The sequence below is a fragment of the Nymphalis io genome, chromosome 22, assembly GCF_905147045.1.
Source record: "Nymphalis io chromosome 22, ilAglIoxx1.1, whole genome shotgun sequence".
Lineage (NCBI taxonomy): Eukaryota > Metazoa > Arthropoda > Insecta > Lepidoptera > Nymphalidae > Nymphalis > Nymphalis io.
The window spans coordinates 4641967-4659067 of NC_065909.1; the positions used below are offsets into that span (position 1 = coordinate 4641967).

Consider the following 17101-nt stretch of genomic DNA (forward strand, 5'->3'; position numbering starts at 1 on the left):
CTTTCCATCGAGATATTTTATATTATTTCGCAATAGACGTGTATCGTTTAGTCTCGTTGTCTAAACTATTGAAGACTTCTCAATAATGCTTTTGGATCTGCAACAAATGTAGTTAAAATATAATATATATTAGTTATATACAGAATTGTTCATTGAATGGGAAAAGTTTGTCTTTTGGCACAAAATAAATAGAAATGGCAACATTAAGTTTGAGGGAATATTTAGTTTTTGAAGAGAATATTCTTGGGGTTTTAGGGCTGGGGAGTTCGCACCAACGTTTAACTATATTTAAATTTGGTTTACTTGAAATTTAACTATTGAGGAATTTAAAATACTATTTAAATTTGTATCAGCAATTATATAAAAAACAATTTGATTAAAAATGATAACATTCAAATAATCTATTGTACATAAATCTACGGATTCATGTAAGAGGATGAATCAAAACAAACATATATATTTTATTTTAATTTGCTAATTTATCAAATTTGGAATAACGCATCTATAACTTTCCTTCCACAAAAAATATTTTTCTTAAATCTTAAAACTCTACGCAAGCCATACTCGCTTCACCGTAATTAAATTCGTTTCTGGAATACGTCCTTTTGATTTTGAGTATAAGTGAAAATAATCACAAGCCTGGATAATATGGCGGATGGTCAAGCTAATGGAGAGTATTCCTTCAATATCCCAAAACACTTAGGTAATAACTTAGCCAGTAATAGGAGCAACACGAAATTGCTTCATGGTCAGGTTCAGAGGCAGTGTTCCCAACCTAAAGCCAGGCAGTTATTGTACCAGTAACCGTAAAATTATCGTATATGAAACAAAATTATCGTACATTAGGATACTAATGATTATAATACATAAAAATTTCAGAATAATATATTTAAAAAAAAACACGGCAACACGAAACAAAATATACGCACTATATACGCGAAGTATTGTAATGATCAAATTCAAAAAGACAGTAACTGCTAACACTCCGCATCAAACCAAGATATCGAAATCGATCGCTGATTGGCAGTATTTTTACAATGAAAGGATTATTGAATGACCCACAATAGATGGCGCTGACAGTAAAAACAAAATTGTTTTTGATTAATGTAATTATCTAATTTTGCATCATAATGGAAATTATCGTACAATCTACGTAAGATAGTAGTGTACCATTATCGTACTTGTACGATTATTATCGTACGGTTGCGAGGGTTCACCAGGGTTGGTCAGAGGTCGTTCTCAAGACAAGGCAAAATTTTTTAATTCCGTGATCGAGATGGTGGATCCAGTAAGCGACCGTAAATAAATAGAATAAAACACTATTTATAAAAGGCCAAAAAAATCATAGCAATTGTTTCGGGCTATTTATCGAAGCATGTAACTTTATTTTTTTTTATATTTTTAATTCAGATTATTGTTTGCGAACGATATTATGAAGTCAAGTGACACTATTTATAATTATTGTGTAATTAACACTCTTTAATATAAATATCAAACTACCCTAAAAACATATAAGCATTTCAAAATACTTTTTGATTCATCCTCGTAATCAACAATTTATACACAAAATACTAACATTTTTTTGTTAGGTAACATAAAACTATAATTATATCGTGTTTAAATATAGACGTTTTTCATTAATTAAGTAAATAAATATAAATTTGTAGTAAATTTATATGCTTTTAAGACATTAATGAAATAAGATATATTACTCATTACAAGTTAAGGTTAAAAGTGTATACTTAATAGAATATAATAAGCATATATATTTAAATTGGTAGAAAATTCTACCGCAAAACAGCAGTACTTGGTATTGTTGTGTTCCGGTTTGAAGGGTGAGTGAGCCAGTGTAATTACAGGCACAAGGGACATAACATCTTAGTTCCCAAGGTTGGTGGCGCATTGGTGATGTAAGCGATGGTTAACATTTCTTACAATGCCAATGTCTATGGGCATTGGTGACCACTTACCATCAGGTCGCCCATATGCTCGTCCAACTTCCTATTCTACAAAAAAAAAATTACAACTACTAAAAGAAATTGTAAAATGACTAATTAAGCCTACTCAAATTTTTTTTTTACCTTTAATAAGCCAGCATTTGACCGTTGACATGCCTGATGTTAAGCATCGACACGGTCTAGGATGTAGCACACTAGCCTAGAAAAAACCTATTTACTCTGGATTTGAAGACATAGTACATTTATTTCTATATTTAGATCTAAACGGAGTACAGAATATATTTTAACTCATGCAAATACAAACCTTGAATGTCGGATTGTCTTTTTTCCATTAAACTTTGAATCGGTTCAAGCTTCACACTTTCATGTAAGTTTATTATTTTAGGACTAACATTTACAAGTTCTTCATTTGAAATATTCTCTGGTCGAAACAAAAGTGATCCTTCTGATATATCTGATGATGTGATTTGATTGTTTGAATTAATAAATATTTCCTCCGATATATAATTTAATCCTATATCATCAATAAGTAAGGAATTACTTTTATAAACTTTTAGCATTAAAGTTTCTTTTGTTTCTTTATCAGGAATCATATTTACATTTATTTGTTCATAATTTTTATTTATACTACCATTCTTCATTTCATCCTTCATTAATTTCGCTTGACATATTTTTTTATGATCAAATGCTTTGAGAATTTTTTTATCATTGATTATTTTTAAATTTTTATATAATTTTAGTAAGTTTTTATCATTAAGTGTTGTTTGGGTAGTGATGTCGAGTTTGTGCTGCGAATATATTGGTTTGCTTTCTCGTAATATCTCTTCCCATATGTGTATAAAGGCGAAAGATTTATACGTTTTTAAGGGAAACCAGAGTATATAAAAAAGCCGAGATGGCCTAGTGGTTAGACGCCGTGAATCTTAACCGATGACCGTGGAATTTTCATGTGCTTTATTTGTGATTATAATTCACGTCGTGCTTGACGGAGAAGGAAAACATCGTGAGAAAACCTACTTGTCTAATTTAATTGAAATTATGTCACATGTGTATTCTACCAACCCGCATTGGAGCAGTGTGGTGGAATAAGCTCTGAAACCTTCTTCTCAAAAAGGGAGAGGAGGCCTTAGCCCAGCAGTGTGACATTAACAGGCTGATACATATATGTGTATATGGTTAATTTATTAAAACCCCTTTTAAAAAATACACATTTCATCTAATCTTGTTGTAAATATAAATAGATCAGGATAATATGGTTATAGTTCATTCGCTTTTATATCTGGTGAATCTACAAGAAATAAAGCCGTGGATTTTATATCGGCGCTATATATTTATTTACTTTAGAATCAAGCAGAATTATAAAGAATTATAAAGCCAGGTGGGCACACAAGACTTCGGTTAAAAATACACATACAATGCTAATATTATATATGCTATTCTGTTAACAAATTGCTCGGCATGGGACTTAGCTCTGTAACATCTAGTTATAACGATATTACCAGAGTAAGCCAGACTAGTTATCTTCAAAATACTAACCATGGTCATTTGTTTTGCTTCTTTTTAATAAAGGATTATGTAAATCAGTATTTGTTTATTAATTGAATCACCTTGAACATTTTTTTTCATCAAATTAGCTTATTGTCCACTTCTTTTTTTATTTGATTCACTAATTCTTCTAGCATACCCATTTTTTCAACCTATTTTTCTTTGGCGCATACTATGGTTCCATTCTTTCCTTAATACCTTTTTTTACATCTTCACTTTCCTGTGAACAAATAGACGTTTTATTAGATTATTTGTAAAAATTAAAGATTTTACCAAGAATGTGTTTTATTTATTTTAGTTACTTGCATGTTATTAGTACAAAATGTTTGTGATAACAAATTAATAAACTAAATTTTTTTTATAGAATAGGAAGGCGGACGAACATATGGCCCACATGAAGGTCAGTGAGCACCAACGCCCATAGACATTGGCATTATAAAAAATGTTAACCATCGCTTACATCACCAATGCGCCACCAACCTTGGGAACTAAGATGTTATGTCCCTTGTGCCTGTAATTAATTATTACTAAATTTTGTGTATGGAAAACTTCTAATATATTAGTATCATATATTTTAAAACAAATGACCCAAGTTTAAGTACCACAAATAAGACAAGTAAAAAAAAACTTTGTATTAAAATCTTTGATTTTGTGTTCATATTACACATTTATGTTTATTTGTAACCTTTCTTCTTGCAGGTTAGCTAACAAAGCTAGAGAACACTTTTGCAATTAACTAATGTGACTGAAAATATTATTTTCATTCCATTAATAATCAAAGGCAAATTTTGAATATTCATTGAAACTTAAAAAAGCTTATTTAAATTGTTTCTATGAGTAATAAGTTTTCATTAATTTCTCAACACAATTATCAACACATAAAGTAACTTTCATTTAAACATCCAATTTGTTGCCATGACAACGATTTTGTTTATAGTTAACACCAAACTACAATAGCAATTTGTGCTGCATACAAACATAAGTTATATTTTTCATATTATTTAAGTGTCTTACAAAATTTAATTAAGTATTATTGTGTTCATTATTATATACATCTGAATTTTATTACATATATTGCGATATTTACTTCCTTTTGTGGTAAATTATAGTGACCCATTTTATAAAAAATATATGTTTATAACTAAACATTGAGTCGTACATTAATTGTCTTAATAAAATTGTGTTCTTAAAAAGATGTTCTGGTTTTAAAAAGGTATTGCAATAACAGTGAAAACAAATGTTAGTGTTGTTTGCACTTGACTTGATATTATATTATAGTCTTGGCAGGTAAGTAAAGCTTGATCATGTTAATTTGACATGACAAGGTTTAAAAGTAAACACAAATATGTGGCTTAAACATGCAAACCAATGTCCACCGTGGATAGGCAATTAGGCTACACAATGGTAAGTGTTCACCACCGCTCATAGACATTGGCATTGAACGGCACCAACCTTGGGAACTAAGATGTTATGCCTCTTGTCCCTGTAATTACACTGACTCACTCACCCTTCAAACCGGAACACAACAATACCAAGTACTGCTGTTTTACGGTAGAATATCTGATGAGAGGGTGGTACTACCCAGACGAGCTTGCAGAAAGCCCTACCACAAGTAAATAGTTTTAATAGTGTATTTTTATATATTTTATTAGTAATATAACCATTACTAATTATAACCAACCTGAAAATTAACTTCCGAATATTGTAAATTATTTTATATGTTTATTATATCTATTACATTATTATATCCTACAAATCTTTGCAGTTTCTTCCATCTAATCATACTGAACTTTCAACTTTATTTAAAAAGTTTGCAAGGAACATTCATGAATATTATTCGGTGAAAATAATGTAGTAATTTCCAAAAATCATATTTTTTAAAACGTCTTTATATTTAATAAAATCCAATAAAGTAAATTAAGAGTTATGGAGAAATAAATTCAAAGCACTTCAATTAGCCGCATACCTAAGTTTATTGTTGTTGACTTTTCTGTCACTGACATTTTAATCTATTTTCCTTTTCACATTCTATACCTATCCAAATTCAATCGTTTCAACTTTCAGATTGATGCCGCCAAATCGAAAAATAATATATAAAAATTAGAAAATAAAGTCTGGGGATTTTTTTTGATAATTAATATATTTAATGTACATGAAAAAATTGTTCGCCCTTTTTAAAAGCGTCGAAGAAAACTTGTAAGTTTATTTTTTTATTATATAGTTGCAAATTGAATGTTTATAAATTTCTAAATGTTATAATTACCTGCTGTGTCTTCTTAATAATATTTTTAATAGTTTTTTAGTGCAATGGGTGACGCGTTGGGCAAGCTTTGTTCAGCTTCGAGCGTACAAGCAGTTGGTTCCGTTCTTGATAGAGTCATTTCACAACCTAGTAGCGAAGACCACACAGTTCTATACAAACTTGCTGATTATAAAAAAGGTATGTCAACATAAATATTAAACAATCCTAAGTACTGTTTTATTTTATACAAAATAAATTAGGTAGTTACTTCTGTTAACTTTGCAAACAACTATTCGATTAGGAGTTATTTAGAATTTACAAATCTTTGATTTTCGTATTGTTTTAAAATATTAGGTGGACTACTGTTGGAGACCTACGCGAAAGGTGGCATGATGGCAGCAGAGAGATTAATTCGTGAAGAGTTCGCAGCATACATGTACGCAGGTGGAAGAGGAAGGATTATCAACAGGGCAGAATATTTACGGTGGAAATTTAGGGACCAGGAACAAGTATTGCAAAACATACATAAGAGTTTTATTATAAACAAGAATCGTTAAGTGGAATTTTAAACGATTTAAATGCTCATTAGGTGGTATTGCCAATAGAAGCCTCACTCTCTCCTCACGACCCGCTCGCACAATGGCAAGATCACACTGCATGTTGGCAGATGAGTTACCGTGGGGCGCTAGGAGAATCTCTTTTACATGTTCTTATCATATGCGACACTAAGGTTTGTATGCATACTTTAAATTTATATTGCCATGTGGTTTACAATTGTAAAAAACATATTTTCCGGATTAAATCCTATCCAGGTGATATCCTCCAAGCACCTCTGCATGTGCTTAATTTCTGTTTATAATTCATCTCGTGCTATTCGGTGAAGTAAAACATCGTGAGGAAACCTGCATGTGTCTAATTTCATCGAAATTCTGCCACGTGTATTCCACCAACCTGCAATGGAGCAGCGTGGTGGAATAAGCTCCAAACCTTCTCCTTAAAAAGGGAGAGGAGGATTTAGCCCAGCAGTGGGACATTTACATAATGTTACTTAGGTGATATCGTCCTAACCGAATTCAACCACTGTGGTTCTCAACGGAGATTATTTGGCAGGAGACGTTATGGTGCACAATTATTGTGTGTAAATACAGAAGCACTGCTTAATTGCTTTCGTAATTCAATGGGACAGTAAACCGGTGCGACCGGAATGAGTTCAGACGCAGGTCTAGCGGTTTTAAATGCTTTCATTTAGACGAGATTGTTTTTTTTACACATGACAACCGTATGACGTCTTATGGTTAAAATTTTCAGATACACACGAGATTAGCGCGTACACTCGTAAAATGTTTTCCTAAATTGTCATTGGACGTTGTTGAAGGTGAAGAATATTTAGGTGAGTCAAGTCATTATAATTGCCCTGTACATGAATTATTTGATATATTTGTTTTCATAATTTCAGGTGCAAGTTCTTTGCATTTAGCCATAGCTTACAGCAATAATGAATTAGTACAAGACTTAGTGGAAGCTGGAGCAGACGTCAATCAAAAAGCTATTGGTAAAAGATATAAATTTAAAGGCATTCACGATAGTCCAAAACAGACATTTTTACTAGTGTGAGGGAACATTTCTTTGTTTTAGGCAGTTTTTTTCTTCCACGGGATCAACAGCGTGTTCCTCCAGCTCGTCAGACTAATTACGAAGGTCTAGCATATCTCGGAGAGTATCCACTTGCCTGGGCCGCATGTTGTGCTAATGAAGCAGTATACAACCTTCTTTTAGACTCTGGAGCAGATCCTGATTCGCAAGATTCATTCGGAAACATGATACTCCATATGGTTGTCGTTTGTGATAAATTGGTATGTTGCTCAAATTTTGTTACATAAACTAGGTAAAAAAAACCAAATGTCGTGGAACTATAAGCATAAATTACGACCTTGGAAAATCAAAAGATAATAAAAATGACTACAAATTATTTTATATAAGCCTATAAATCGAAAATATAACTGAAGTACATGCTTATTATGCCCTATTTTTTCGTTTCCAAGATTACGATGCAATACGTCCAACACATTATTCCATTACCTAGTCAGCAGTTCATGGGTCATAACAAATTTATATTTTGCAGGACATGTTTGGCTATGCGCTTCGTCACCCTAAGCTTCCAGCAAGTAATGGCAGATTGAATAAAGCTGGTTTTACACCGTTGACATTGGCTTGCCAGTTGGGTAGAGCCTCTGTGTTTAGGGAGATGTTAGAACTTTCTTCTAGAGAGTTTTGGAGATATTCCAACATTACGTGTTCTGCTTATCCCTTAAATGCTTTGGATACTCTTTTACCGGATGGACGAACGAGTAAATGAAATGTCATTTTTCTGTTATATTTTTGGATTAATTAGCAATATTGCTTAAACCAAATAACAAATTTTAGAAATCAATTGATCAAGATTGACGAAATGTGAATAACAGAAGCAGTTAAAAGTCTTGTGAGGGGTTTGTTTTTATTATTTTAACGGTAATTATTTTTTGCAGATTGGAACTCAGCTCTCTTCATTATCCTTAACGGTACAAAACAAGAGCATTTGAACATGCTCGATGGAGGAATTATTCAAAGGCTTTTGGAAGAAAAGTGGAAAACATTTGCAAGAGTAAATACTAGTATATAGTTTTAATATAATCCTACACGTCTTACTGCATGCATTGACTGCGTTTCTATGTGTTGTGATATTTTCCCTCGTCAGACGACGTTCGTCTTTTTTCTCATATTTTAATAATTAAGCTAATGTTTTTTTTGTTAAGTTTTTTTCGGTGTCATGAAAAAATGCTGCACGAGCTGATATTTCAATGAACTAAATTTGGCTCTACTATCTGGCTGTCATCGCTATAAACTAAACAAAATAATATAACATACGATGTCTGATGAAAAACAAAATTTAAATATATTAAAAGCCTTATACAGGACGACTGACTATCGTCTCAACAAAATTAAGAACTTTATACAGCATATAACAAAAATTGATTGCATTGTTTCAGACGAAATTTCTCAAGCGTCTCCTCATTTTAATGCTTCATCTTCTTCTACTCTCAATCTCCGTGTATCTCAGACACAGTAGTCTCGAAGCTGATGCTCATCCCGATTGGGGACTCGAAGCGAACGACGCGAGGAGTGGTATACGTCTGGCAACGGAACTGGGTACCATTATTAGTACATTGTGTTATATTATCCTGCAACAGGGGGATGAAATTAAGAATCAAGGTCTTATTGCCTATTTTAAGCAGTTGGTAAGATTTTAATTATGGTAGAATATTTTTTTTTTTATATAAACTAGTTGTTTTCGATAAAACATTTATTATTTCAGATTCACGAACCGGCAAAATTTATATTTTTGGCTTCGAATTTGCTTCTATTGGCCTGTATTCCAGCACGATTAAGTAGAAGAACAACGCTCGAAGAAGCGATACTCATTTTCGTTTTACCTGGATCGTGGTTTCTTCTTATGTTTTTTGCTGGGTATTGTATTTTAATATTATTTATCACTTCAAATATTCTTCACGGTGTCATTCTATAATCTGTGAATTTTATGTACCTACACTTATAATTGATATACATATTGTTATGACTATTTATATATGTATGTGGTGTGTGTGTGTGTGTGTGTATAACATGTATATTGTAGTGTGCTAATTAAATAAATAAAGTAAAATTCTATAATGACGCGTGTTAAATACGTAAATAGACATGAGAAATGTATTTTGTAAAAAAAGGGCGGATAAAAAAAATTCATATTATTACTTTTTGCACAATCCTATTCATTACGGAGTTTTCAAATCCAATTTGGATAAAATTTTTGAATGTCAGCTTCTTTGCAACAATGATTATAATTTTAGTTTACAAAGATATAAAACTTCTGCTAATAAAACGAATAATGTATTTACCAAGTGTCTCCTTTTGAAAACAGATATCAAGCAAAAAATAATTTTCTTATATTTCAGAGCAGTAAAATTAACGGGTCCATTCGTAACTATGATCTATAGTATGATCACCGGTGACATGTTCACTTTCGGCATCATCTACTGCATCGTTCTATTTGGATTCTCACAGTCTTTCTACTTTTTGTATAGAGGTATATCGAGTTTATTAAATAAATTGTTATCTTTTTTTTTAATTTATAGCTGCTGGGCTTAACATATGCCATCAGCATCGATAAACATCGATACTTTAAAGAATATATTCCTTATATCGGCTGACGCACCTTTCGCAACGGATCACATTAGTACCAATTTCCAAGTTGGCGTTTGTCCGTAGATTAACTGACCGGTGGGTCGTGCGGCATAGTGGGGTTTTCTGAAAGTACTATAACCAGTAATACCTTATAGTATTTACAGAGCATTTTATTTATTACAGGTTTTCCTAATGTACAGTCAACTTTATTTTCGAGTTATCCTAGTACGTGGATGGCCCTGTTTCAAATAACATTGGGCGATTATAGTGTGAGTTTTTTCTCTGTGATGTTTGATTAGAGTTTAGAAGGTTTTTTTAAAAATGAACCGAAGTAAAACGACTCCATGTATAATCCGTCTCATTTTCCGTATTAGATTCTTATACAACATAAGGTACGAAGTAAATAGTTATAACATGAAAAAATTTGATGTATTGTAAAAATATTCCTAAAGTAAAATTAAAGTTTATTTTTGATGTATGATGGACATGATGTCCATGGGCGGTGGTAGGCCTTCCATCATTTGGCCTCCTAATCGTTTGCCACTACTAACATAAAAAAAAATTGTTGAAATAGTGTGACATGGATATATATATTTTTTATTCCATACAGTACTCTGATCTCGGTTTAACGACATACCCGAATCTCGCTAAGACAGTATTCGCTGTGTTCATGGTATTTGTGCCGATACTGTTGCTGAACATGCTCATAGCTATGATGGGCAACACGTATGCGCACGTCATCGAGCAGTCTGAAAAGGAGTGGGTGAAGCAGGTAGGCTGGTAACAAAAAAGTACTTTCCTTTGGAAGTAGACGCAAAGAGAATTCAAAATTTTATAATCTCATCTTAATAATAATTTTAGACGCTTAATGACGTAATGAGTTTATAATTGTATCCTTTTAGTGGGCGAAAATAGTAGTCTCACTGGAGCGATCAGTTTCTCAAGAGGACGCACACAGGTACCTTCAGGAATATTCCATAGGTTTGGGTCCATCAGACGATCCACGGTACGAGCAGCGTGGAGTTATGGTCATCAAAAGTAAAGCGAAGACCAGAGCCAAGCAAAGAAAAGGCGCATTAGCAAACTGGAAGGTATAAACCGTAATAGCATTATATTATTATAATAAATAAGGAAAAAAGTGACAGTTAATTTTTTTTTTATTTAATTTTCCATAGAGGGTTGGAAAAGTTACTATCGCAGAATTGCGCAGAAGAGGAATCAGCGGTGAAGAATTACGACGCCTTATGTGGGGTAGGGTTTCAATATCTACCCCCACTAAAGTACCTTTAGCGTGAGTAATACTTAACTCATATTTTGTGACTGGTAATTAATTTAAGATATTCCCAGGAGTTACTTAAGTTTTGATGAGCACAATGAGCTTTCATTTAATTTGCATTTACTAGCTACAGTATAATTATAATTTAAAAAATAAATAGAATATTAGTTAGCTTAATATATTTAAGAAATATAATTTGTGATGGAAATGATAATGCAATAACAAATTAAATATAATATTAAACTTTATTCCATCGATTTCTACAGATGTGTACCACCCCCAGAGTTAGTAGGTACAGAAGAAGTTCCCGGAACAGGAGTGGGGCCAGCCCTCTCATCAGCTCTCAATGTTATGGCATTTACACATGATCTTGATCTCACTAATACAAGTAAGTATTTTCATTCAAAGCATTAGTAGTAATTTATAAAGAGACATGCTTTGTTTATAGGCAATTTAAAATAGTAGTCCCTTAAATTTAGTCAATTTAATTTAAGTCAAAAGTAATTTGACATATGGAAGGCTTTGTTTTAGAAGGCAAAACATTTAATAGGTATAAAATGTAATATATAATAAAAAATATAACATGGATTATTGAAATATATAAAAAAAATCTATTGTAGTTTCAGAAAATCAAAAGCAACCAGCGCCTGATCTTCTAGTTAATGGACAAATTCCAAAAGCATTTCCTACTTCGCAAGATCAGACCGCGACCAGCCAGATGAGGTCACAGAATCTATTAACAGTAACGACGAACCAAACGCAAACAAAAACTGACCTTGAAATCAGAATACCCCCTAATTTACCAACGCCTCTTCAACCTCAAATACCAAAAGAAATGGATATTCTAAGAGTTGATTTGACATCACAAGATCTTCAGAATACACTAATCGTAAAGCCTCCAGGTAAGTAATGATATGTACACACAATCTAATAATTTATTATTACAGCCACAAATTGACAGAATTGAGGATAGGTTGAGGTTTCGAAAAATAAAACGACGCTATAAATAGAGATTAATGTTAATTTGGTGGTGGGGCTTTGTGAAAGCTCGTCTGGGTATATCCCACTAATCAATTTCAATCATTTTTTTTTTTTATAGAATAGGAAGGTGGACGAGCATATGGGCCACCTGATGGTAAGTGGTCACCAAACGCCCTTAGACATTGGCATTGTAAGAAATGTCAACCATCGCTTATAGCCAATGCGCCACCAACCTTGGGAACTAAGATTTTATGTCCCTTGTGCCTGTAATTACGCTGGCTCACTCACCCTTCAAACCGGAACACAACAATATCAAGTATTGCTGTTTTGCGGTAGAATATCTGTTGAGTGGGTGGTACCTACCCAGACGAGCTTGCACAAAGCCCTACCACCAGTACGTACGTACGTATTCAACCGCTATACAGCAATATTAATTAATATAGCTTTGAATGGTGAATGAGCCAGTGTAAATAAAGACACAAGGGATATAATATCTTAGTTCCCAAGATTAGTGGTGCATTGAAGATGTAAGAAATGGTTAATATTTCTTACAATGCTAATGTCTATGTGCGGTGGTGACCACTTACCACCAGGCAGCCCATCTGCCATCATCCCACCTTCCTATTTAAATTAAAAAAAAACAAAATTGCATTTATTTATAAGATGCGTAATCGTATTTGCGAAGTGGAAAACACCCATAAAAGCCATTGATTTTGATAAATATTTATATAAACTCTTGGTGATTTACTTTTAGTTTTTGTAAGCGAAGAGGTATACAGAGATTATCTACGTGAGTTGATGGCTTTGGAACAGAAAGTCGGTCCTAATAATGAGGAATTAAAAATATTAGCAGCAAAAGCGGCTGATCTCATCGGTGTTCCGGAAATTGATATAAACATGTCCGTGAGTGTTTTATTTTTTTCATATATGTATTTTAAAATATACGTTCATATTCTTTATACATAACCAAAAAACTAAATTATAAACTTATTCGATTTATCCAGACTGCGGTTAAATCGGCTCGTCTAGTGGTAGCAGGCGCAGTATCCGGATTATTTGGAGTAGCGGCTGACATACCTCCCCTAGATTCTGGTTGGAGACGAGATCGTCAGGAACACACCGACAGTGATCCAGTACCAGGTTATTAACAATTTTTGACCGTTTTCACATCGTACTCGTTAAACTCTTGCTTTTTATACCGTTAATGAATTTTAATTATAATTTTATACTATATCTATGGCAGTAGTTACCTACATTACAGGTGCCATAGACTAGAGGTATAATCTAAAATTATACTTTTTATAACTACTAAATTAGCTGTTACCACCGGCCTCCTCCATTTTTTCGAACCAACTAGTACGCCAACAGAATAATCTAGACGTTATATTTTCAATAATCAACAAGTACAAAAGTAACATACTCAACTTTTTTTAGACTCTATAGTGCTCGGTCGCGCTGCACGAGCTCGTCGGGCGCGGTCCGCTTCCCGCCGAGCTCTGCCGCCACCACCACACCTCTACGTGCCAGCCAGGTATACTAGATAAAACGATCATTATTTTCATAACTTAAATTAATATATGCGAATCACGGGATAATTATTATTCATTTATATTAACATATATCATTCACTAACTTTTAACATCTAACGAACTGTTACTTGACTTACATACGCACTTGTATGAAATATTGTAAGATTTTTCTTATTCCAAATCTATACATGTGCGCTTGCAACGTGGGCTGCTGTAAAGCGATCCGTTGGAGTCAGCATTTCCCTCGCGAATTAGTTCGTCATTCGTAACCGTGAAGCTCGCATCGGAACCGGAAGCGTTTTTACGCGCTAGTCAAAGGGACTGGCAACATAAACTTAGCATTGCCTATATGTATTATTTGAGACGATTAAAAAAAATGCGGTAAAAATTTTGGCCACTTTTCCACAAATCTGAATAGCAAATATAAAAATGTAGAATATGTTCACATTTCAAAATCACGATATATTACTATTCTATAAAATAGGGCGTTAATATAATTACTTACTTTCAGAAAATCAAGAATTTATATTTTACTAAAAAAACATGGTTAACACGTGATATAAGTCCTCCAATCAAGTTAAAACCTTTTTTTGATAAATATTAAGCATTTATTCTTAAAGAACAACATTAGACAAAAATCTGCGATAAAAATGAGCGGTGTGTTGTGATGTCAATTATACAAACAGCCTTGAGTCCTTAACAAGTCTTATCATTTAAATGTTCATTTATATATAATGTTTATCATATAAACCTTCCTTAAGATAATTTCATAATTTTATATAGTATTATAAACAAAGAGAAATTTGTTGTCGGATAACAGAAATGAAGGGTCTTGCATTTTATTTACAGATCCATGTATTTAGTGGCATCGGAGAGTAGTGCAGTTGAAAGTGATGTACCTATTGAGGATCAACTCAGCTCTGGAAATAACTCGTAAGGAATAGACATTTTTTTCTTTCTTTTTAAAACAGTAAATATTTACTATCATTGATTTGCTTAAGATTTAATGTCATAATAATAAAAAAATGGATAAATTCTAACAACCTTTTGATAATATGTTTTGAAATATTATTCTTACAATTTTGGTTTTTGGTGTAGAGGTAAGGAGAAATGTCTTAAATATTTCACACCCAAGTGTATACGAAAATAGAGTATTACTTGAAATTACCGTTTATTTATTGAGATTAATCAATTTGATTTACAGAACTATTTGAAAGTATCGCCTTTTGAAGGTGGAAGTCTAATATGCTCTCTTTCGCTCTCTATTTCCAGCAGCACCATCTAAATTACATACATTTTAATGGAAACTTTGTATACCTACACAAACGACCATACTTATTAGCGTTGCTTGGCATCTGTTTAATAGTGTTAGTGTTAGTTAAATAGTGATTACGCTCTTCCTGTCATTATTGATTTGACATTTGAAAGAAGACGACACGTCATTATAGTAGACAATTAATATTATAGTCTAGTTATATAGCAGTATAACTATACTATAATATTAGTGCGTCATATACATGGAATAAGTTCCAAAATCTTCTCCTCAAAAAGGGAGAGGAGGCCTTAGCCCAGCTGTGGGACATTCACATGCTGTTACTGTGTTTACTATATATAACAATATAACCACAATAAACACCTGATTTTGATGCTTATTTTCAAACAGTTTACAACATAAACTTTCTTTTCAGTTTTACAAAGGGGAGTTCTTAAATTACGAAGAGAGCACTCACATTGTTGTAAACTTAAAATTATGAAATAATGAGTTTCAATTTATGATAACTTTTAAATGATAGAGATTACCATTTATCATTATTATACCTACTTAATAATTGGTTTTTATTCTCAATTTTAAAAAGATTTTTTTATTATATTGTGTATTACGCATCTTGTACCAATATTAATAGTCTATGTAATTGAATTTTAGTGCATTGGGTACAAGGCGTGACCATCTAATGAAGGCGGCAAGGCCTTTGTGCATTCAATATGCTGCAGGACAAGCCCCAGACGAATATTCATTATTTGTTATAGGTAAATGCTTAATATCTATCGATGACGTAATTAAAGGAGAAACAGCTTTTTTAATTTCTATTAGCAATAGACATTACAGATAAAAAAGGTTTTTTTTTCATTAATTATCTAAAATATTCTTCAATTTTAAATAATTATTAGGTATTTACTAATTACTCATTGTTTTACGAGACTATATTAGCATTAAAGTGTTATTAACTATCATTACAATATTAATGTTGCAGAATTATTTGAATCATTGATTTACAGATCCAGGTAGTGGAGCGGAAGTAGAAGGCGCTGCTCCGATTCGTAAAGTTAGAGATACAAAGAAAAAACGTCCAAAAACGGCTCGACCTCGATTTAACAGGTTTGATATTAAGCAATAATCATTACATTTGTATGGTGTGTATTCGAAAATCGATAAATTTTGTAGTTTATTTACAAATCAAACTAACAAAAATAGAAAGATAGAAAGCACTCGCAGTGAACCAGGATAGGTGAAGCTGCAATTGCTAAAGGACGCTGATCGATTTTCTTTGCGAAACGAGAAACCGGACGTACTAAGCGTCAAATTTGAAAATCCGATATAATTCATTAATAGCTATGTAATTTTTACACATAAGCAATATTTGCTCTAATTTTGACATAAAAATGCAATAAACGAATAGAAATTTTCACTTTGTATCACCGGTGTTACTGGCATATCAACAAATAATTACACATCCACTTCACATGCCTACAAAGATTTAGTATGTTTGGTTTTCTTTTAATAATTGGAAATTTTTATTTAAATATATATATAATGTTATGTTAATGGGTTTAATTTCAGAGTGTCTCCGGTGTTAGAAACGGGCAGTCCGCTGGAGCCTTGGGCGACAGCCTCATTGTCGAAGATTTCGCGTATGATACGTTCGAGTAGTTCTTCTTTGTCGATGGAAAGTCGTACACCCGGAGAAAGTTCGTCAGAAAAGTACTGAATTGTTTCCTAATTAGTATCGTAGCTTTAATTGACAAATAAAACATTGAACTTTAAATAGAAAATGATAATTAGTTATAATTATTTAATGTTTAAGTGTGTACCTCAAACGTTTTGTATATAGCAAAAAATATATATACTATTAAAATAAAACAACTCTTTAATTAATATATTTTATTGCCAATGTCTTCTTTCCTTTGATGTCAAGAAATAAGTCAGAAAATGGATCACTTGTAATGGTTATTCAAATAATATGGTTAAAATCCCTACAAATTATAACGTGTTACCAAGAAAATATTACACATAAAACGTACATACTATAATGATAATATATGTTAATTAAAGTCAACTAGGAATTCATCAGCACAT

General features: G+C 32.4%; 2 protein-coding genes across 2 annotated transcripts; one reads left to right on the top strand and one right to left on the bottom strand.

The window, feature by feature from the left end:
* LOC126777389 (uncharacterized) lies at nucleotides 1-2551 on the bottom strand. Its single transcript, XM_050500436.1, has 2 exons — nucleotides 2263-2551; nucleotides 1-97 (listed from the first exon to the last, which is right to left on the bottom strand). The coding sequence occupies exons 1-2, from the start codon at nucleotides 2549-2551 to the stop codon at nucleotides 66-68; spliced, it is 321 nt and encodes a 106-aa protein (XP_050356393.1). The 3' UTR covers nucleotides 1-65.
* A 3094-nt stretch (nucleotides 2552-5645) lies between these two features.
* LOC126777391 (uncharacterized) lies at nucleotides 5646-16900 on the top strand. The gene is made up of 25 exons (XM_050500438.1): nucleotides 5646-5699; nucleotides 5799-5943; nucleotides 6100-6254; nucleotides 6335-6475; nucleotides 7054-7135; nucleotides 7202-7297; nucleotides 7381-7598; nucleotides 7868-8093; nucleotides 8271-8386; nucleotides 8772-9020; nucleotides 9098-9249; nucleotides 9732-9862; nucleotides 10144-10229; nucleotides 10571-10732; nucleotides 10863-11051; nucleotides 11136-11251; nucleotides 11503-11624; nucleotides 11857-12138; nucleotides 12972-13120; nucleotides 13222-13357; nucleotides 13652-13748; nucleotides 14596-14679; nucleotides 15671-15774; nucleotides 16024-16123; nucleotides 16586-16900. Exons 2-25 carry the CDS (start codon nucleotides 5811-5813, stop codon nucleotides 16731-16733), a joined length of 3474 nt encoding a protein of 1157 aa, XP_050356395.1. The 5' UTR covers nucleotides 5646-5699; nucleotides 5799-5810; the 3' UTR covers nucleotides 16734-16900.
* Nucleotides 16901-17101: the final 201 nt, after the last annotated feature.

Bases quoted from the DNA above. Each gene is read 5' to 3' on its own strand.
- LOC126777391 (XM_050500438.1), top strand. From the start codon at position 5,811: ATGGGTGACGCGTTGGGCAAGCTTTGTTCAGCTTCGAGCGTACAAGCA. The intron at 9,250-9,731 runs GTATTGTATTTT...CTTATATTTCAG, and splicing joins CTTCTTATGTTTTTTGCTGG to AGCAGTAAAATTAACGGGTC. The intron at 11,625-11,856 runs GTAAGTATTTTC...AATCTATTGTAG, and splicing joins TCTTGATCTCACTAATACAA to TTTCAGAAAATCAAAAGCAA.
- LOC126777389 (XM_050500436.1), bottom strand. From the start codon at position 2,551: ATGATTCCTGATAAAGAAACAAAAGAAACTTTAATGCTAAAAGTTTAT. The intron at 98-2,262 runs GTTTGTATTTGC...CATTTGTTGCAG, and splicing joins AAGACAATCCGACATTCAAG to ATCCAAAAGCATTATTGAGA.